This window comes from Athene cunicularia, assembly GCF_003259725.1.
Source record: "Athene cunicularia isolate RWA chromosome 1 unlocalized genomic scaffold, athCun1 chr1_part2, whole genome shotgun sequence".
Classification (NCBI taxonomy): domain Eukaryota; kingdom Metazoa; phylum Chordata; class Aves; order Strigiformes; family Strigidae; genus Athene; species Athene cunicularia.
Genome location: NW_020799092.1, coordinates 72,941,158 through 72,963,854, shown reverse-complemented (window position 1 = coordinate 72,963,854; position 22,697 = coordinate 72,941,158). Strand labels below are relative to the sequence as shown.

Here is a 22,697-nt window from a genome sequence, read left to right as displayed (position 1 = left end):
AAGAAGATGATGTCCATTTCCCAGGTCCTAATAAATTTGGGTTGACAGACTAACTGAAAAGATAGCCTTAGGAAAAGAGCTTGCATTCAGGGCATGAGGTTACCTGAGGAAAAAGACAAGTCTAAAACTGAGACATGTGACTTCATGGTACAAGATTTGATTTTACAGAGAACCATTCTGACAGAGAATCAGGAGCTAGAGGGCTAGTAATAGAAGAAGATTTTTGTGGGCTCTTTTGTGATCAGATAACGATAAGGAATAAAGATAAGGAAGGCTGGACATACTTCAAGAGCAAAGTCTTAAAGGCACAGGAGCAAGGCTGTACCCATGTGCAGGAAAACAAGCAGGGGCGGGGAAGGAGACTGGCCTGGCTAAACAGGGACCATTAGCTGGATCTCAAGAACAAAAGGAGAATCTATTGCCTTTGGAAGGAGGGCCAGGTCTCTCATGAAGACTATAAAGGTGAAGTTACGTAGGGAGAACATTAGGAGAGCGAAAGCACAGCTAGAGCTCAGCTTGGCTACAGCTGTTAAGGATAATAAAAAATGTTTCTATAAATTCATTAGCAACAAAAGGAGGATTAGGGAAAATCTCTCTCCTTTACTGGAAGCAGAGGGATACATGGTAACTAAGGATGAGGAAAAGGCTGAGGTGCTCCACGCCTACTTTGCCTCAGTCTTTAGCAGTGGAACTGGTTGTTCCCTGGACACCCAGCCTCATGAGCTGGGAGATGGGGAGGGGAAGCAGACTGAGGTCAGCACAGGTGAAGAGGAGGTGGTCAGAGCCCTGCTACACTACTTGGATGCACACAACTCTGTGGGACCAGAGGGGTTACACCCAAGGGTGCTGAAAGAGTTGGCAGATGTGCTCGCCAAGCTGCTCTCCATAATTTACCTGAAATCATGCCTAACTGGAGAGGTCCTATTGGACTGGAGGGTGGCAAATGTGACACCCATCTACAAGAGAGGCAGAAAGGACGATCCAAGAAAATATAGACCTGTCAGTCTGACACCAGTGCCTGGGAAGTTCATGGAACAGCTCATCTTAAGTGTGATTAAAAGTCATATATCAGCAATCAAGGGATCAGGCCCAGTCAGCTCGGATTTATGAAAGGCAGGTCCTGCTTGACAAACCTGATCTCCTTCTATGACAAGGTGAACTGCTTGTTGGATGAGGGAAAGGCTGTGGATGTTGTTTACCTTGACTTTAGTAAGGACTTTGACACCGCTTTCCACAGCATTCTCCTGGCAAAACTGGCTGCTCGAAGCTTGGATGGGCACACGCTTTGAGGGTAAAAAACTGTCTGGATGGCCGGGCCCAGAGAGTTGTGGTGAACGGAGTTAAATCCAGTTGGCAGACGGTCACGAGTGGTGTCCCCCAGGGCTCGGTGTTGGGGCCACTCCTGTTTAACATCTTTATTGATGATCTGGACGAGGGGATCGAGTGCACCCTCAGTCAGTTTGCAGGTGACACCCAGTTGGGTGGGAGTGTTGATCTGCTCGAGGGTGGGGAGGCTCTGCAGAGAGACCTGGACAGGCTGGAGCCATGGGCTGAGCCCAACTGGGGGAGTTTCCATAAGGGCAAATGCCGGGGGCTGCCCTTGGGCCACAACAACCCCCAGCAGCGCTACAGGCTTGGGGAGGAGTGGCTGGAGAGCTGCCAGTCAGAGAGGGACCTGGGGGGGTGATTGACAGCCGGCTGGACAGGAGCCAGCAGTGTGCCCAGGGGGCCAAGAAGGCCAATGGCATCCTGGCTTGTGTCAGCACTAGCGTGGCCAGCAGGGACAGGGAAGGGATCTGAGCCCTGTACTCGGCACTGGTGAGGCCGCACCTCGATTCCTGTGTTCAGTTTTGGGCCCCTCACTACAAAAAGGACATTGAATGTCTCGAGCGTGTCCAGAGAAGGGAACGGAGCTGGTGCAGGGTCTGGAGCACAGGTCGTATGGGGAGCGGCTGAGGGAACTGGGGGTGTTTAGTCTGGAGAAGAGGAGGCTGAGGGGAGACCTCATCGCCCTCTACAGCTCGCTGAAAGGAGGGTGCAGAGAGCTGGGGATGAGTCTCTTTAACCAAGTAACAAGCGATAGGACAAGAGGGAATGGCCTCAAGTTGCACCAGGGAAGGTTTAACCTGAATATTACGTAGCATTTCTTTCCAGAAAGGGTTGTTGGGTGTTGGAATGGGCTGCCCAGGGAGGTGGTGGAGTCCCCATCCCTGGAGGTGTTTAAGAGTCGGGTTTACATAGCGCTGATGGATATGGTGAGGCTGGGAAGTGTCAGTGTTAGGTTGATGGTTGGACTGGGTGATTTTCAAGGTCTTTTCCAATCTAGATGATTCTGTGATATCCACATGATTATAAAAACTTAGATTAAAATTTAAAACACATCACTTAGGAGAAGTATTTGTCGTGCTTATTTAGCAACACTAAAAAATAAAGTGATAAATAGATGCATATGTAACAAAAGACCAAGGGGACAATGGCAAGGTTCATTAAATCCCTGCATATCTGTACAATTCCACGTCATTTCACTAGCATCACTTGCATCAGTGTGGCAAGGAGTAAAGACTGTGACTTCCATCTCTTTACAAGATTTAGTGCAGTTTTCCAGTTTGCTCATTGTCACTTTCCTTTGCCAGTGTTAGCTGTCATTATTTTCCTTTTTAAGAGAATTGTTCTACTATGTGCTCAGCACAGTCCTTGAGTTGAAGAACTTTCCTCCAGGGAAAAGAGACTGAATAGGAACAGTGAGCAAAACTGAGAGGAAACAGTGGCTGGATAACTCTTTTGGTTATAAAATACTTAATACTATTACTAAAGTTCCTAAGGTTATTATCAGCAGCTCAAAGAATTGAGTCTGTAAAGGATTTAAAGAAGGGAAGTGACTTGATGAATCTTAGAAGGAGCAAGGGTATGAGCAGTGGGTAGGATGCAGCTGAAGAGGTACTAAATGGGATTTACATAACCAGCACAGCTAGGTGTTACGGAGGCTCTCAAATAAACAACCAACTACCAAAAAAAAAGTATTATTAACACAATTAACTAGCTCCCCGTAAATTACAGGTTCATATGTCTGTGAGAGGAGGACAGCACAGCTTTCCACGCTTTAGCAGCATCCCAAAACGCTTTACAAAGAACTCTATAGAGTTTAACGACAACCCAAAATGCAGAACAAAGCCCCACTCGCTAGGGTTTAATGACAACCCCAAACGCTTTATCACTCACATGACAAGTGAGGACTCAACCTCGAGGACCTGCTCAGGGCAGCGTCCTGACCCAAGGGGAGAGTCCTCGACCGCAGCTGCTGCTCCAGGGGCCGAGCTCCAAATGGCTCCCCCAGGGGACTCCATTGATGCCCAGGCCCAATCTGACCTGAGGTCAACAGCGGCTCCCACTGCCCAAAGGTCCCAACTACCTCGAAGTCCTGAGAACAAAGGCAGCCCCGAGCTGCCACACCTCGGCAGCCAAGAAGCTCTGCTCTCATTGGGCAGATGCACCTGCCACAGTAGAAGATGCAGTAAGAGCCAAATGCAGATGTATAGAAAAGAATCAGATGTAGAGAACCTAGAAGCTGGATATGCTGTAAGGAAATAAATGGAAATTAAGTCACAGACTTGGTGCTGTGAGAAGAATATTTGTGTTTAATGTATAAAGTAACATGTTCTTTAAGAATATATAGCATGTGTGTAAAATCAGCAAACTCTTCAACCATGGATTATTTCATGGTAGAAAACACTTAATTATGTTTTTATTAAATTATAGATGGATAAGGGTAGATTAGAGAAGCTTAATAACATTTAAATATTGTCTTGTTCCCATGTCCTGTGCTGGTAGAAGCTATATTAGCACAAAGAATAATGGTATTATTTCTACTTAAATTGTGAAATCAGTATTTGTCGGGCTGTTTGGAGAAGGAAAAACCTGCCTTCTTTTTAGTGGGTTTAAAATCTTTTGGACCCTCCAATAAATTAAATAAAAAATTGATTTATTATAATTATCTGGTCAACTTTGTGTAGTGGTTTTTACAAACATTATGACAAATCAAGGATACTATGTAATTGGATCTTTTTTTCTGCAGTGTATTTATGCTAAATGTGATCTAGTATATTTAGTCACTTGCAGACTCCTGATAATGCTAACATCATGATCTTCTGTGGGCCAAATTTATTTCCTAGTGTGTTACTTCTATTTCAAGTTTATAAAAGACAGTTCACAAAATACTTATGATTTTAATATTCTCTTCTAGGAAAAAAAAAATGTTGCTGCCCATAAAAAGGGAGGAAACTGTAGCAAAAGTTCCATATAAACCCCTTTAATAGAAATATTTGCAAGAAAACTAAGCTCTATTTTACACATTCTTTAAAAGAAAAGTTACTTTTATTTGTATTTCTTAATTAGTACTTCCCAGACAACTGATGTGTTGTTGGAGCACCTTAGGTCCTACAGAGGAGGATAATCTTCCCTGGAGGATTATGTTTTAATGCTTTTTTCCAAACAAAAATTAAACCTAAATAGTCTGATAGAGTTTGGAGTGACTGTTAGGGGCTTCATTGCATTTGGAGACAGCTGATTCGGTCATTAAAATTTATTTATTGGGACAATATTGCCAAATACTTTTAATTAATATTTATTTGTGTAATGTACTAGGACTCGCTAGTTTGGTCATTTTCTATAAAAGTAGAATAATAAATACACAAGGCGATTGTTAGATGACCTTGATGATAATGCATGAATTCTTGCATTTCTTGTGCCTGAAACATCATTTGTCAATTAAAATTCTTTTATATATTAAATAGCCTCTTAGTTGCATTTCAACAAAATTAGCCCACATAGGCTTTTCTCACTAAATTTTGTTTCACATGCAATTATATAATGTGCAGTGTTGTAATTTATATTTTACTTATTAGCTTAATCAGCTATTTTTTCAAAGGGACAGCATCATATTAGTGATTCAATTATTTTAAAAACAATCAAAACCCAAGAGAATTGTAAAGCCATTTAACAATGGGATTTGGATCTGAAATATGCAGATAGACTTCACAAATTGGGGTTTTGGTAGATTTTAGATAATTCCAGAGAGTGTTTGAAACCAGCTAATCTCGAAATGTCTTAATTTCTAAAGATGCCAAAAATCACAGTATCCTGGACACACCTACTGTGCACAGAAGCTTTACTAAGCACCAGAGCTTAGATGTATCGTGACTGGGATGTGAGAGCTGAGCACATAACCTCCACCATTAGAAATGAGTAGAGAGATGTCTCACTTCTGTTTAACTATCTTGAAAAGCCATTTGTGATGCTATCGTGACCAACCCTTATCACTCTATGAGAAATATGACAATATGCTGGCATCACTAAGTGCTAAGAATTCCTGGTAGGAAAACCTGACAGTGCCTTTTTTGAAGTTAAGCCCCTCTGTACACTGAAATAGGAAGGTTACATGGAGTCAGAAGTAGAACAGGGAGTCTGGTGCTTACATCCCAGTCATTTGGGCATTCTTTGATGGCAGGAGCAGAGCTGGAGTTCTAGTCTGCTTTTGGTGTTTATTACTGTATTACTTGTTAACATAAACTTCATAAATGTTTCTGGGGTTGCACACTTCTGCCAGATACCCCTTCTTCTGGACAACTGATTATATACAATTGGATGTTGTGAAATATTGAATGGTATATAACTGATCAGTCATCCATACTATCCTTATATAATCAGCAGTATGAACTATATAATTACTAATAGAATAATTTTGCTGGTTTTCATGGCCTTCATATTCAATAGGCCACTAAGTTCTCTAAATCAGAAAAATACAATAACTGAATTGCTGAGACCTTCCATCATCACAGTAAAAGGTGTTAAAAACAAGCATACAAAGATTTTAATGTACAGCATAGATTTATTATCCTCCAGTGAAGCTCATTTTGCACTAGTGAATTAAAGCTTCATGATCTGTTCTAGTATCCAGAAGATTCTGGGCTTTTTCTTTCCTTTCAGTACTTTCCTGCGTTTAAAATTTCCTTTTGCTATTCTAAAGAAACTATACCCCAAATCCCACTGGAAAACTCCTCTCATATAGTAGCTAGGCAACTGGCAGCAAGATCTTTTGCACAGATATAAGCATTTGTCCTTTTTTTTTCTGATTTTCTGAGAAGAAGAGTAAAAGGAGCCAGTGTGCAGCAGGGATTTGGTGTTAAAGAGAGCAGACAGCTGATCTTCCTTTTGGGTTAGAGCCATATTAAATTTATACACTGATACACAAGTTCAAGAGGGGAAGGTAACTTTTGAAGAGGAACAAAAATATCCATGATTCCCAGTTATTACCCTTTTACTCAGATTTACAAAATCAGAATGGCCAATTGAAAGATTAGAGAGGCTTTAGAAAACAAAAGATGTTAGAAATATATAAGCAAACTTTGTACATAAAGGTCATCAATACTTTGGAACAATGTATTTGCTGTTAGTCTTCACAGTGTATTTTTATATTGGTTCATCTTGGCTTTCTGGAACCTGACATGCTTCATTTCTGTTAGAAAGGTGTTATGGATCTTCCTACAAGAGCAGCAAACAAGGAAAATAACTTCTTAGTATGCATAGTGTTCAGATTAAAAGTATTCAACTGTATCAGTTGAAAACACCATATGATTTCAGTGTTAAGTTTTCAAATAAGTAACATCCTATGTTTGTTGTATCACAGGTACAGGAGTGGCTGTGCTTAAACTGCCAGACCCAAAGGGCAATGTCAGGACAACTTGGGGATATGGGCAAGGCGCCACATCTGAAAACAGGCCCTTCACAACCAGTATCCAAACCACCTGCTACTCCTCAAAAACAGCCTATGCCTGCTGTCTCACATTCTCCTCAGAAGATTTCCACACCGCCTACTCCAGCAGTAGCAAAACCAAAAGAAGAACCAGACATTCGGAAGGAAGTTCCAAAACTTCAACAGGGGACACTTGAAAAAACATTGTCAGCTGAGAAACTCCAGCAAGGAATTCAAAAAGAAGATGCAAAACTTAAGCAGGGGAAACTTGTCAAGACACCTTCAGCTGATAAAATACAACAGGTTTCTCAGAAGGAAGACCCAAGGCTGCAGCAAACAAAACTGACAAAGACAGCCTCATCTGATAAAATTTTGCATGGAGTTCAGAAGGAGGATGCAAAATTTCAAGAGGCAAAACTGGCAAAAACATCCTCAGCTGATAAAATTTTGCATGGAGTTCAGAAGGAAGACATGAAACTTGAAGAGGCAAAATTGGCAAAGATACCCTCAGCTGACAAAATACTACATGGAATTCAGAAAGAAGACCCAAAACTCCAACAGATGAAAATGGCAAAGGCACTATCAGCTGACAAAATCCAACCTGCGGTTCAGAAGGAGGGTGCACAACTTCAGGAGGTCAAATTGTCAAAGGCAGTTTCAGTTGATAAAATCCAACAGGGACTTCAGAAAGAAGACTCAAAACTTCAACATGAGAAAATAATGAAAACTTCATCAGTGGAGAAAATCCAACAGGAAGCTCAAAAAGAAGAATCAAACCTTCAGGAAGGGAAACTGTCAAAGACACTTTCAGCAGATAAAATTCCTGCAATAAGTTCAGACCAAAAGAAACCCTTAAGCACTTTGGAAGAAGATAAAAAACCTGTTCTCCCAGAAGAGACCATACCACATCCAGAGGACAAAAAAGAACAAATTGCAGCCGAGACTAAAGACCATGTTGCTGAAGAGAAAGCAGAAGCTGAAGCACTTTATAAGGGATTGCAAGCTAAGAAGCAAGAGGATATTAAGAAAGAGGGTTTGGCAACTGGGATTTCACAAATGGCTTTGAAAGCTGAAAAAGCTCTGGAAGACGAAATTCCTGATCAAACAGCACCTTTGCCAGGAACTGACCGTGTAGAACCAGTGAGAGGAAAAACAGTAAGTGGCTTTCTTGCTCCCACCCCCCTTCTTCCTTACTACAATGTAGAATCTGATCCTGACAGACCCTGTCCTTTATGTATTCCTGCTCTTTATTGTTATTCTCTCTATGGGATGACGCTAAATTATAAAATCAACAACTCCCATTGAGTGAAAGTTTCACCAGTTAGTCCTATGCTCTGTGTCTTTTCAATACTTTTTTCATTATTTTCAGGCTCAAGCAGTTAAGCATTTGAAACTAAGACTAAGTTCCTGTTTAAACATTTTTCCAGTATTTCTGATTTATTTCCCTGTTTCTGTAGCCTCTGGAATTTGGAGTTTAATTGTTGAAATTGGAGTGTTTTCATAGTTCTTAATCCCCAAAGGGATCTGTGACAGTAAAGTGTACCATGTGTTGCAATACCAAAATATCATAAACATTTGAGGATTATTCTGTGATACCTAAATATGGTACGTTAAAGTATGCAACCTTTACATCTTTTTACTATTTAATTTGCTTATTTCATATGGACAAGTAGTTTTAGGCAGGGTTCTTGGTGGTCTCTCAAGTCAGATGTATGGATGAGTTTATGATATTGTGTACTAGATGCCTGCATTTCTTAAACGCATTTGCTGGATGTGAAGACACCGAGTCACTTTATCAGCTGAAATGAGTAATATACAAAATTTGTTGATAAATAAAAAATGATGGGGTTTTATATCAGCACCGCAAATTAGTTGCTAATTATTATGTTATGAAAGTAGGAGTAGGTTTAGGAAAAGTGTTTAACCTTTGCCAAAATTATGTTTTCAAATAATCCCAGTAAAAAAAAAAAAAAAAAAAAAAAAAAAAAAAAAATGTGATAATCAAGATACTTGAACAGAAAAATATTCTGATCTAGAAATTGTGCTGTGAAAAATACTATTCTTTTTACAAACCAAGTTTCCTGTCTGAAATATATCTCCTACCAAATGTTGTCCTTCATCCTCCTGATGGTATCAAGAGTTACGGTGTCCCCTGACTGGACCAAGGGAATCTCTGAATGATGCTCAGAACCAGAAATCATCCCTGCTGGAAGAAACAAGCAGGAGATCTAAGAAAATCCTATACTAATTTGCTTTTCTTGTATCAAACATAATACACTATTGCAGGACTTTCCAAGAAGAGTAAATTTAACAAAATGTCACTTCTGGAGGTTTTTTTTAAATTCATATCAGAAATTTTTTTAATTTAAGTATTTTAATATTTCTCCCTGCTGTACATGAAACTTTACTGGATACAATTCTTCCCAAGAGACCATGTGATAAAGCAAAAGAGGAGATAACAATTTAGATATCACACATTGATTCTATTTCATTGGGTAAAGGACAATATCTAGACATTGAAGAATATATTTTACATGTATTTCAGGACAGAATCACAGGAAGGATTTGAGTTAGCTGTATTTTTAAATAGGGATGCAAGAGAAAACCTAAAACCTTCTGCACTTGACAAACTGCTAATGCTATTTTATATCCAAATCTGTTCAAATAGTAATTAATAACTCTTGTATTATTCCAATGACATAAGTAAATAATGCTATCCTAATCTTTCTCTAGAAAAAAAAAAAAAAACAAAAAAAAGATGGCAACACCCCAACAAGTCCCTAAAGACATAGAGAGGCTAAAGTTCTAATCCAATACAATCAGTAGAATGATCCTTGGAAAATCACAAATATCAACTGTATTTAAAGATCTGGCATCCTTTGAAACAAGTGTGACTTAAATATTGAATTATTTTAAAATATTTTGGTCTCAAAATATGTTTTAAGATAAAGCCATTTTTTTTCCCCATTTTTTTTCTTTTATCAGTAATATTTTAAACTGATTTCTTCAGAAAGATTTTTAAAAATAAAGTGACTTTGCTCATGGTTCACGGGTCTTTTCCTGATAAACCATCTTGTAATATTAATTATTCACATGTGCAGTAGCAGTTAGCTGTTGTAACAATGATGCCTAGAAATCTCGGACAGTTCTGACATACAGTTTGCCAGTTGAAAATAGTCATCCTGTAACTCACAAAAAATCTACATGAACACATTACCATGGTGTAAATTACACATATATTTACAATACATCAGCTGTTTTATATAAGGGCTCTTATTACTACCTTACGTTTACTGAGGAATGACTGTGTGCTTAGGTTGAGTAACCAGGTAGAAATTAAGATATTGTAAATTGATATCATGACTCCAATACATGCCATTAATAACAAAATACAGCCCAGGCAGCCAGAATAAGGAGAAAAAGGCTTATCTGTAAGTATTTTTTTTCAGACACAAATGAAAGGTTCCATTCTAATAATACAAAATTCAAATACAGATTAAACAGTTTAGTCAACCAAAGTAACTTTTTCACTGTCTAAAACTTTGGTTTTTTTAGATAATCTAGATATCTTTATTTCTTCTATAAAGAGAATGACCTTTTAAAAATCATTAGTTCCTTTGCAAAATAAAATTTCTGTTCTGTTCAACAGAATGTAATCTTGTTAGCTATAAATAATTCAAAAAAGTGACAAGACATTTTTTTTTTTAATCCCAGTTTTCTTTTAATAGAGTTCTGACAGAAATTTGGGACTTTTTAAAGCAGTAATTTTTATGTTTCCCAGTAAGAATATTAAAAGTGAAGAAGTGTAAGAATACTTAAGGCAAAATAGTTGAAGTATTGACATTGACACTGTAGAAATGCCACTAGAATAGTACAAATGCACTCTACCTTAGATTATTTTTGCCTTTACTCAAAGTTGCTTTTGCATTTTTAAAGTTTTACCCAGCCTGTAGCTTTTATAACTTTCCTTGTTCCTCATGTCTCAAGAAGATCCTCCCGAAATGTCTATATTAGAGCTAAATTTGTCCAGTATTATAACCCACACTAGGCAAACTTTCGTAAAAAATGCCATTCAGCTACTCAGAAAGGCCCAGTAATTAGCATGTACCAAAGTACTTCCTCTTTACAAGAAAAAAGTGTGGGTTTTTACTTACTGATTAGAATACTTTTTTCATTTGCCAAGAGCTGTTGAATATATATATATGATCCTTAGCAGCATTGTTTCTGCAGTATTTTGTAATTCATTTCAAAATCTTATGTTTATGGTATGTTTACAAGTTTGACAATGTAGCTGTCTGTGTATGTGATGGCCAACTCAGTAGAAAATAAATTAAAGAGTCATTTAAGAATAGATGTAGCTAATGACAATATCCTAGTTCCCAGGCTGCAGAATACAGAGGAAAAAGAGAAAGACCAGATAATATATTGTAAGCTGCATGCATATGATCTCAGAACATGGATGTGCAGAATAATTTTTGCATGACATATTATGGGGCAGACAGCTATACATACAAAAAAGACAGAAAATAAATTCATAATGTGGTAGCCTTAAAAAGAAAGTTGATTTTTCTCATCACATTTATTTCTAGTCATAAAATTAGCCCCTCCTTACTGTGAGCTTTTTTCTTCTCCTTACTGTACACATAACAGTCCTTCCCATATTCAGTTTCCTGCTATTCATAGCAGTGATATGGCATACACTGAGGTTCAACAACAGAGCAGACAATAGCAATATTCATTGCCATCTCCACCAGTTTGGTCATTGCATAGGTACTACACATTGGACTCACAGATAGTGTCACCATCGAAAGTTGTTCCATCACAAGTTGTCTACCTATTTCTGAGCTTAACTTTACTTGACACCTTCTGTCTCTGCTTTACAAGTTCCCGTATCACTTCATCTCCCTTTGGACACCCAAGATCTGACAGATGCTGTTTCAGTGGATGGACGCAGTCTGTCCATCTTCTCCTAGGAGACGTTCTGAGCTTGAACAATGTTTGGATTTTCTAGTAGCTCATCTGAACTGATTACAGTGTGTTTGGTTGGGTGTGTCTTTATAGGTATGAACATATCGAAAATAAAATTATAAAATAACAATCAAATGTCATAGGTGAAATATTAGTGAGGGGCATGATATTTCCAGATGGAAAAATCCTTTGATTTTAATGAAGTGTTTATTTTTTAAAATTAGCCCAACAAATTCTCCTTAATCACTTTCTTCTTCAATAAAGGGAACAAAAATGTAAATATAACATACAAACCATAAAATTTATAACTATGCTTCATTGCTAACTTTTCATGAAGGCTATATATAATTCTGTCATTAAGGGCTGGAGAATATCTAAGAGTACATTTTTCAGAATAAGTGCTGAAGTGTTTAAGTGGTGATGACTTCCCAAAGTTGTTTGGAGTACTATAGGTTTCTCCATATTTATATATTAATGAAAGCCTTATCATTAGAGTTGTCCTTAGATTTATTTTTTTTTTTCATATTTGATTTTTAATTGCAATGGATTTTGCTCTGATATCAGATATCTGGGTTTCTCATATTTGGTACAATAGCTGTAAGAACAGGTGTAGTTTATATTCAAAGTAGTATCTGATTTTATTATAGGCAAGGCATACAATAAATCACTCTTGTGAAACTGAGATTACTTAATAAAATATTAATTAGGAGATTACTGTAATATTAATATTACTGTTTTAATGTAGGATTATGTGTACAGTGATATGTCTATAGGCAAGAACAGGTACTTTAAATTTAAATTAAAAAATGAACAAACTGTTTTTTAAAAATAAAATTACAATTAAAATATTTGGTTTATGATACTTTGGCATTAAATATAACTTTAGTGTGAATAAACATTTGAAAATACTTGTAATTTATAACTTAAGTGTAAATGGAACTTTAAATTATAATTAACAATTGTTGTGATTTTCTTAATATATTTGTTCACAGTGTTGTTTTTAACCCAGCAAGTTGATAATTAAAGCTTTAAATAAATGGTTTCTGTACTTCAGAAATCATTGACTTAAATTAGCAAAGCTGATAAATGCTACCTACTTGCATTATTGAGGACCATAGCAGATAGGAAGTCAAATCATTATTATTAAAATCAGGGGACTTTGGGATGCTTGTTCTCAAATTGCTAGTGGAGGTGGGGACACTTTGTAAGATTGTCAGCTAAGATGTCAACAAAGATGACCCGTTGTGAGCTGGTTTGTTAGCCAAACAGTGAGGTACTTTCACTAAGTACAGAAGAATTTCACAGCTGAGAGAAGTAGGAGGGAAAACACTGTGGAAAGACTTACAGTAGGATATTCCTGGGTTTTTTTGTTATCTAAAGAAGAAGATAAAGATGCATGTCATTCAGAATGCTAGAGAAGGATCTGGAAGCTAGGAGAATGATGAAGGGCATTTAATTAGGGATGAGAAGGAAAACATTGGTCATGATTATTGCTCAGATATGCCTGCTTTCTTTGCTTCCGTATTGCCTTTGTTTAATAGCTGACCATCATGCTTTCCTTCCTGCAATTACACTTCCCTACCAGCAGCTTAACTATGTATTACCAGTTTACGGAGAAACATCTTTTTTGTGAGGTACTCAGAAAATGTTTGTACAGTGCTGAACTGCAGATATGGGGACATTCCAAATTGCATTAAATCATGCTTCAATACTTCATGTATTCTGTTACGTGTTACAATATGTAACACTTAAATCAAGAAAATTAATCCATAGGTCCAAAATTTGAGAAAATTGACATATTGCTAGACAATTCTAAAAGATTAAATGGGCAAAGAAAGGAGCAGACCCCAGAAATACTGCTAGCTGGCATTTGGCAAGTTATACTACATTGTAGCTAGAACTATGTAGGCAGTTTTGAAACATAGGTAATTTAAATCTTCATTTAAATTAACCCCTGAACAACTTGTCCTGTGCATATGTGAACAAATGATAAATAATCATTAGTAAGTTTCTGAAAACAATTAAATACAGTAGTTGTATTGAAAAATAGAAGACCATCTTACAACTAATGAAATCAGTTGCCAATGTGGACAGCCATTCAAAACAGTTAGATTCAATGCAAAACCTCAAAATTTGAGGAACTTTTTAAATTATTTTGATAGCTTTGTATAACAAAATTAGGGTTCAGTCTTTTATAGTTTAGTATAATTCTTCTTGGCATCATAATTTTTCATCTGAGACATTAACTCATCCTTTAGAAAAAAATCCCATGTATTTAATTGACGGAGACATTAATAATTTATATATAAATATATACACACGCGTATGTATTTATTTTTTTAGGAAAAGGAGGATGAAAAATCAGACACATCAAGCTCTCAGCAACAGAAAAGTCCACAAGGTCTGAGTGACACCGGGTATTCTTCTGATGGGATATCAAGTTCACTTGGTGAAATTCCAAGTCATATCCCCAGTGATGAAAAGGATTTACTCAGAAAATCTAATAAAAAGGACACTATTTCACAAGAAAGTCCACCAAGCCCCTCAGATCTAGCTAAATTGGAAAGTACTGTACTGTCTATTTTGGAAGCTCAGGCAAGTACACTTTCTGATGAAAAATCTACGAAAAGCAAAGAGCTTTATGAAATGTATGGTGAACAGACAAAAGATCAACATAAAACAAAGCCTTTGCCAGTCACTCCAGAATCTTACAGTTCAGATGAGGAAGTGTTAGAAGCTATTCAAGGTGAAGGAACGATTGTAGAAGATGGCAAAGGAAGTATTTCCTCCCGGGCAGACTACAAGGAAGAAGAAGGAGATGACATATCAGCAAGAAGACAACGCTATGATTCTTTGGAAGATAGCAGTGAGAGTGAAAACTCCCCTGTCCCACGCAGAAAAAGAAGAGCTAGTGTTGATTCTTCAAGTAGTGATGAGTACAAACGAGATGACAGTCAGGGATCAGGTGATGAGGAAGACTTCATAAGAAAACAGATTATAGAAATGAGTGCTGATGAAGACGCCTCGGGTTCTGAAGATGATGAATTCATTAGAAATCAACTTAAGGAGATTGGTGTAACTGAAAGTCATAAGAAAGAAGAAGTTAAAAGCAAAGCCAAAGGAACAGCTGGAAAACATAGAAGAATGGCACGGAAAAGTAGTGCAGGCTATGATGAGGATGCAGGACGAAGACATTCATGGCATGATGATGATGATGAGACTTTTGATGAAAGCCCAGAACCTAAATACAGGGAAAGTAAAAGTCAAGACAGTGAAGAACTTGTAGTAACTGGAGGAGGTGGCCTTCGGCGCTTCAAAACAATAGAATTAAATAGTACAATAACAAACAAATATTCTGAAGCATCTGAACAACAGAAAGGTATTTTATATTTTGATGAAGAACCTGAGCTAGAGATGGAGAGTCTTACAGATTCACCAGAAGATAGATCAAGAGGAGAAGGGTCTTCTAGTCTACATGCTTCCAGTTTCACACCAGGTACATCTCCTACTTCAGTGTCATCACTTGATGAAGATAGTGACAGCAGTCCTAGTCACAAAAAACTGGGAGGGGAGAGCAAACAACAGCGCAAAGCCAGGCATCGGTCACATGGTCCTCTTCTTCCAACTATCGAAGATTCTTCAGAAGAAGAAGAATTACGGGAAGAGGAAGAACTGTTAAAGGAACAAGAGAAACAGCGTGAATTAGAACAGCAACAGAGGAAAAGTTCTAGCAAAAAGTCTAAAAAGGACAAGGATGAACTAAGAGCTCAGAGAAGAAGGGAACGTCCAAAGACTCCACCAAGTAATCTTTCTCCCATTGAAGATGCATCTCCAACAGAAGAATTACGACAGGCAGCAGAAATGGAAGAGCTGCATAGATCTTCTTGTTCTGAATATTCACCTAGTATTGAGTCAGATCCTGAAGGATTTGAAATCAGCCCAGAAAAAATAATAGAAGTACAAAAAGTTTACAAATTGCCTACAGCTGTATCTCTATACTCTCCGACAGATGAACAACCAGTTGGACTCCCAAAAGAAGAAAGTGGTCAAAAGACATTGAAAAGTGCTGAAGAGGTATATGAGGAGATGATGCATAAGAGCCATAAGTCCAAGGCATTTCAAATTGCAAATGAAAAAGATGAAGTATTTGAAAAAGAATCTTTATATGGTGGAATGCTAATAGAGGATTATATTTATGAATCTTTAGTAGAGGATACTTACAATGGAACTATTGATACTAATCTTGTAATGAGACAAGATGAGAACAGTGAATATTTACAACAGAGAGGAAGAGAGAAAAAAATAAGAGCCTCGGAACAGATCTATGAAGAAACACAGAAAATTACTGATCTACAGAAAGACTACTATAGTGTTGAGACTTTACATTCTATTGTGCCTCAAGAAGATATTGTTTCTAGCTCTTATATTATCCCAGAAAGTCATGAAATAGTTGTATTAGACAGCACAGTAACTTCCACCACTGAGGAAAAGCAGTTGTTAGATGCGGAATCTGCTTATGAAGAACTTATGAAAAGACAGAGAATGCAGCTAACCCCCGGGTCCAGTCCAACACAGCCAACTTCAGGTTTTGTTCCCACATCTGATGCAAAGGTATCTAGTGCTGGAGAAATAGTGGATAGTGCATCTTTAACATCAAGCACTACTTCAGCAATTTCAGATGTATCACCCGTCAGTAGCACAGCACTTTCTATTCCAGATGTTAAAATAACGCAGCATTTTACAGCAGAGGAAATTGAAGATGAATACTTAACAGATTATGCCAGAGAAATTCAAGAAATAATTTCTCATGAGACATCAATGTTGACATACTCTGAGGCATCAGAAGGTGCTGCATCAGTTTTACCTTCTGATACAGCTTCCTTAACATCATCTACATCTTCAGTTTGTACCACAGATAGTTCATCACCTATAGATAGTGCAACCACGGGTTATGTAGATGCAGCAGACGCTGTAAGTAAACTAGCAGATTCTGAAGGTGTCAGGATAATAACCCAAGTTCCCTTAACATCTGCAAAAGAGTACTCTGAAGTGAGCATGCCTTATGAATCTATTGCCGAAGCCACTACAAAGCCATCGATAGCATCAGATATGGAAAGTGTGGATCAAGCTGCAGTTTGTTTGCCTGAAACTGCACCATCAGTAGTGGCAACTACAGTTATAAAAGCCAAGCAATATACAGCTGATACCATTACCTTTGATACCTGCAAAGCTGAAAAGGAAGCAGCTGGAAAAATTAAAAGTACAGTAGAGGCTGGCATTGTCAAAATTCATCATGAAGATCCACATAAAGAATTGGGTGTTGATATGAAAAGGATTCATTTGACTAGTGCTACATCTGAGCAACCACCTGTATGTGTAGCATCAGTACCAGTTACAGAGCCTGCATCAGAAACATCTTCTGTACCTACTCCCAGTGTTGTAAGTAAGACCAGCACGGTCTCTGTGCCTTCCTCAGCTCCTGCTGTAACATCCAAAGTATTCTCGCTTTTTAGAAGCTCTTCTTTGGATTCTCCCGCACAACCTTCTCTACCCCCACCGCCTCCTCCTCCACCACCTCCTCCACCACCATTACCTCCACCTATTTTACCCAAGCCAGCCATTTATCCTAAAAAGAAGTCACAGATTAAGACTCCAGCAGCAACAGCTCCCACAGTGGTACCTCCAGTCACAAGTGTTCCAACACTAGAGTCCACAGCTGTATTAAAGAATCATGTGGTATCTATCACAAAAACATACACCCCAACACCACCTCCTGTACCACCCAAACCATCCTCCATTCCAGCAGGGCTTGTTTTCAGTCACAGGCCTGCTGAAGTAACTAAACCTCCAATTGCTCCTAAACCAGCAGTTCCTCCTCTCCCAATAGCTGTTCATAAGCCAGCAGAAACACAGCCCAAACCAGTAGGTTTGTCACTGACTTCAAGTATGACTCTGAATTTGGTCTCTGCAGCTGAATACAAAATAGCATCTCCCACTTCCCCTTTGTCTCCACACTCTAACAAATCTTCACCAAGGTTGACAAAACCCTCACAGGAAACCTATGTGGTCATCACGTTGCCATCTGAGCCTGGAACTCCCACAGAAGCTATAACTAGTCAGGCTGTTACCAGCTGGCCTTTAGAAGCACCTTCTAAAGAACAGATTCCCCAGCCTATGCAACCAATTTTTACTCCGTCCATGAAAGCTATGGAAATTCAAAGTATGGCAGATCAGAGTATGTATATTTCAGGTGCTTTGCAAGCTATTCCTGTCACAACACAATCAACTTTTGAAAAAATACCTAGTTCAAAATCGGAAGTAGTAACAACAGAAGTAACCAAGACCACAGTGTCTGTAGTTAAGGGCCCAGGGCCTGGTTTTGGTTTAGGTAGTGTTGCTATTACTATACCTCCAGAGCCACTACATATAGTAGATCAACCCAGCTATAGAGAGAATGGAAGATTCCATCCTTTGGGCGATGTCATAGATCTTCGCACTTTAACAAAGATGGATATTGGAATGAGAGACAGCTGTATGGATCTGTCTGCTGTTTCCATGGAGGTGAGAAGGCAAATGCCAGTGAGTGATACATGTGGACGGCCAGTAAGTACTGTCCAGCCAGCTATAATAAATCTTAGCACAGCATGTGTTGCCGATCCTTCTCTGTCTGTAGTCACTGAGACAGTAACTGTAATGACCTGCACTGCCACCGTAAGCTACACTGCCAGTAAAGACAGCCTTGTGGATCTGGGACATGCGATGACAACGCCACTTCAGCTAACAACATCAAAACATTTTGAGCCTGCATACAGAGTAACAGGCAGCCAGGCATTCTCTTCAGCTAGAGATGAAGTGCCAATAAATTTATCCCTAGGTACTTCAGCACATGCAGTGACATGGGCTACTACAAAGCCTGTTACTGTACCACCTGTTGGTGTTACAAATGGTTGGACTGATCTCTCCACTTCTCAGGAGCCGATGGAGAGTGGAGCAGTTGACCTTAGCACTACAAAATCCCACAGAACAGTAGTAACAGTGGATGAAACTACTTCAGGTACCATAACAACAGTAATAGAAGATGATGAAAAGCCTGTGGATCTGACTGCAGGTAGAAGAGCTGTCTGCTGTGATATGGTTTATAAACTGCCATTTGGTAGGAGCTGTACAGCACAGCAGCCACCAACTACGCTCCCTGAAGATCGCTTTGGTTACAGAGATGACCATTATCAGTATGATCGTTCAGGGTCATATGGCTACCGAGGAATGGGAGGTATGAAACCATCTATGTCTGACACAAATTTATCAGAAGCTGGACTGTTTGCATACAAAAGCAAGAATAGCTTTGATTATCGAGTGGGGGCAACCGATGCAGCAGTAGATCTTACATCTGGAAGAGTTACAACAGGTCAGTATGGCGCAGCAGCAGATCTTTCTTTGAAATATGATTTTGATGTTCCTCACCTCATTTCAGGATGATTTTTTTTGTATTATTTTTCCCCTCTTTCTGTTATTTTGTTTTCTTTTGGACAGTGTGACAAATTATTCTGGATTACACGTGGTTTTCATTTCTTCATTTTACATATGTGTTTTGCACAGAGGTGCCTGCATGTGCCTGCATGTTCAGAAATGCTGTTTCCTTCACATCTAAAATAGATCATTAACCTGAAGATTTGCATGCAGTTTCCCCTTCCCATTTAATTCATCAAGATGGGATGACTTTCAGAATCCGCAAAGCAGCATTCTTTTGTGGGACTGGACTGTAACTTTGCCCTGTAATTTCAGGTGAGGTTATGGATTACTCAAGCAAGACTACTGGTCCTTATCCAGAGACTCGACAGGTGATTTCTGGCATCGGGCTCAGTACACCACAGTATTCCCAAGCAAGAATGGTATCATCTCTGGGTTCCCAGTTTGGCGTTGGAAGTGTTCTAAGATCATCCAATGGTGTTGTTTACTCTTCAGTAGCGACTCCAATCCCATCCACATTTGCCATCACTACACAACCTGGTTCTATTTTCAGTACAACTGTCAGAGATTTGCCTACTCTCCAAACAATTGACTCGGTGCCCTCTTTATCAACTTTGCAACAGAATCAACCGCTCCCAAGATCATACAGTTTCTTGACAACAGTGGCAGCTGAAAAAGATAGTGCAATTACTGCCATTGATATGGAAACAGGGTTACCACCTCTTACTATAGAAACTATTACCACTGAGCCAACCAACTTGATGCCTGCTTTAACTACAGCATCTGAAGTTTATACTGATGTAATCGAAGATGAGGTTGCCCTTCTCATTGCCCCTGAAGAAGGCAAACAGCAGCAGCTTGATTTGGAGCGTGAACTTCTTGAGCTTGAGAAAATTAAGCAGCAGCGCTTTGCAGAAGAGCTGGAATGGGAACGTCAGGAAATCCAAAGATTTAGGGAACAAGAAAAATTTATGGTGCAAAAAAAGCTTGAGGAGTTGCAATCAATGAAACATCATCTCTTATTTCAGCAAGAGGAGGAACGACAAGCTCAGTTTATGATGAGGCAAGAGACATTAGCTCAACAGCAGTTGCAGCTTGAACAATTCCAACAACTTCAACAACAGCTCCACCAACAGTTAGAGGAGCAAAAAATTCGTCAAATATATCAGTATGGTTATGACCCTTCAGGAACTGGCTCACCACAAACTACCACAGATCAAACACTTTTGGAAGGCCAGTATGCAACCACAGAAAATGGCCAGTTTTGGCCTACTGATGATGCAACTACTACAGCTTCGGGAGTTCTGGGTATTGAAATTCCACAAAGCCAAACATGGTACACAGTTCAGTCTGATGGCATTACCCAATACATACCTAGGTCTGGTATTCTAAGCTCTGTTTCAGAAATGTCTCTTAAGGATATTGATGTTAGAGAGGAGAAGCAATTGAAAAAGAGAAGTTCTATGCCAAAATTACGTGGTCCCTATGAGGAGCTTGAGGAGACCCTGGAAGAAGAGCCCCGGTGCTTCAAAAAGATAGTGGACAGTGGAGTGCAAACTGATGATGAAGATGGAGCAGACAGAGGCTACACAAGCAGGAGACGGAGAACTAAGAAGAGTGTTGATACAAGTGTTCAGACAGATGATGAAGAACAAGATGAATGGGATCTTTCTAGCAGATCTAGAAGGAAGCCTCGTGTAGGGAAATATAGTGAGGGTACAACTGAGGCAGACAAAGCTAAACAATTCTCCAAAGTATCCAGTATTGCAGTTCAGACAGTGGCAGAGATATCAGTCCAAACAGAACCTGTAGGAACCATAAGAACACCTTCAATCAGGGCCCGATTGGATGCTAAGGTTGAAATTATAAAACACATTTCAGCTCCAGAGAAGACTTATAAAGGAGAAAGTTTGGGATGTCAAACAGAGACAGAGTCAGATACTCAGAGTCCCCAGTATCTGTCAGCTTCATCTCCTCAGAAAGATAAAAAACGCCCAACACCGTTAGAGATAGGATACTCATCCCACCTTCGTCCAGACTCCACACTGCAGGTAGTCCCCTCCCCTCCCAAATCTCCCAAAGTTCTCTATTCACCCATTTCACCTGTTTCACCAAGCAAAGTTATAGAGTCAGCATTTGTACCCTATGAAAAACCCATCACTGATGACATCAGCCCTCAGAAGATGCTGCATGCTGACATTGCCAAAGTTCCTCCATCAAGCCCAAAGGCTGCAAAGATGATGCAACGCTCTATGTCTGATCCTAAGCCCCTGAGTCCCACAGCAGAAGACAGTTCCAGAGCTCAGTTTCAGTACACTGAGGGTTTCATGGTAAGAAGTATTTGCTTGCTTTTTTTTTTTTTTTCTTTTTTTTTTTTTAATATGCAATTCTACAGCTATCAGTACAGCTTGAGGGCTGACACACTCATTTGCAATACCTGTGTATGTTTTCTTTCTGCACACCTTGCTGAAAAGTCCTAAGGAATGTCTTCTGTCTAAAGCAGTGGTTATTTGCTTAATTACTTTGCCTGGAAATAGAAGAATACACATTGCAGTCATACTAAGATTCAGAAAAAAACACAAATTATTACTCAGAATTCTGAAGGCATTTTATGTCTTACATGGCAATTAATTTCCAATATAGTACTACCAATTCTTCAGAAAATTAAAAGCATTCTCCTTCCAATCATAAAACACCCAGCTCTTGTGGCACAGTCTGTAGTGTATTTACCTTGAAATTAGTGCATGTGCCTTCTGAGAGGCAGCTAACACCTTAGTTATCTGTCCTTTTTGATGCCCATGAGGTTTCTTGTCCATTTGTGATTCAGTGGGTAATCTTGTGTCCCAATGTGTACATCTTTTATCTCTCCCAGACCAAAAGGACTCATATCACAAATCCAGTTTCTGGGGTTTTTTTTTTTTGTTTTGTATAAGGACGATTGTCAGGAAGTTAAGCATATATTGAGGGCTGTGTCTCATGGGGTCAGAGGAGGCAATTTTGAATAAGGCTGACATCATCAGGATTAAAAATTTTAATGTCTGCAGTATTCCTTTTCCTTGAGCAGTAAGATTTCTGATTTGGGAATCAGTTATTTATGAATAAGAGGAATAAGTCTTGACTAAAAAAATGCTTTTATAACTTAACATGATCTTGGCTGACCTTTTGTCCGAATCCATTGTCTTCTGTCAGTTGCAGGGTCAGTATCTTATTTGGCAGAGCTGTGGAAGAGTTGCCGTCTGAGTTCTTCAGCAATTTTTATCTCTTATGTTCAGTTATCTGTGAATACACGAGTGATTAGTACAGGCTAGAAGGAATAAAGGGAGTTTGTTCTCTATGTTTGATAATTTGTGGTGGCTTTCAAGTGCAGAATTATCTGGTTATGCCCTCCAAGGCTCCCACTGTAAGCAGTTTTTGCAGCTTTGTGTATTTGTGTGAATATTAAATGCTTCCTCTGCTGTTACTGCTTGGAAAATGGTACTTGTATCTTTGAAGGGAAAACTGTAGTCATGGCATT

The 22,697-nt window shown here is 38.9% G+C and overlaps 1 protein-coding gene across 1 annotated transcript in view; it reads left to right on the top strand.

Annotated features, from left to right (window-relative positions):
* Positions 1–22,697, top strand: part of PCLO (piccolo presynaptic cytomatrix protein) — a gene marked incomplete at its 5' end in the record, with an annotated part of 357,264 nt that overhangs the window by 143,334 nt on the left and 191,233 nt on the right. Inside the window, 3 exons of the mRNA XM_026868016.1 lie at positions 6,683–7,903; positions 14,060–19,121; positions 19,499–21,513. Of these exons, the coding sequence (XP_026723817.1) occupies positions 6,683–7,903; positions 14,060–19,121; positions 19,499–21,513 (8,298 nt within the window). The remainder of the gene's footprint in view (positions 1–6,682; positions 7,904–14,059; positions 19,122–19,498; positions 21,514–22,697) is intronic.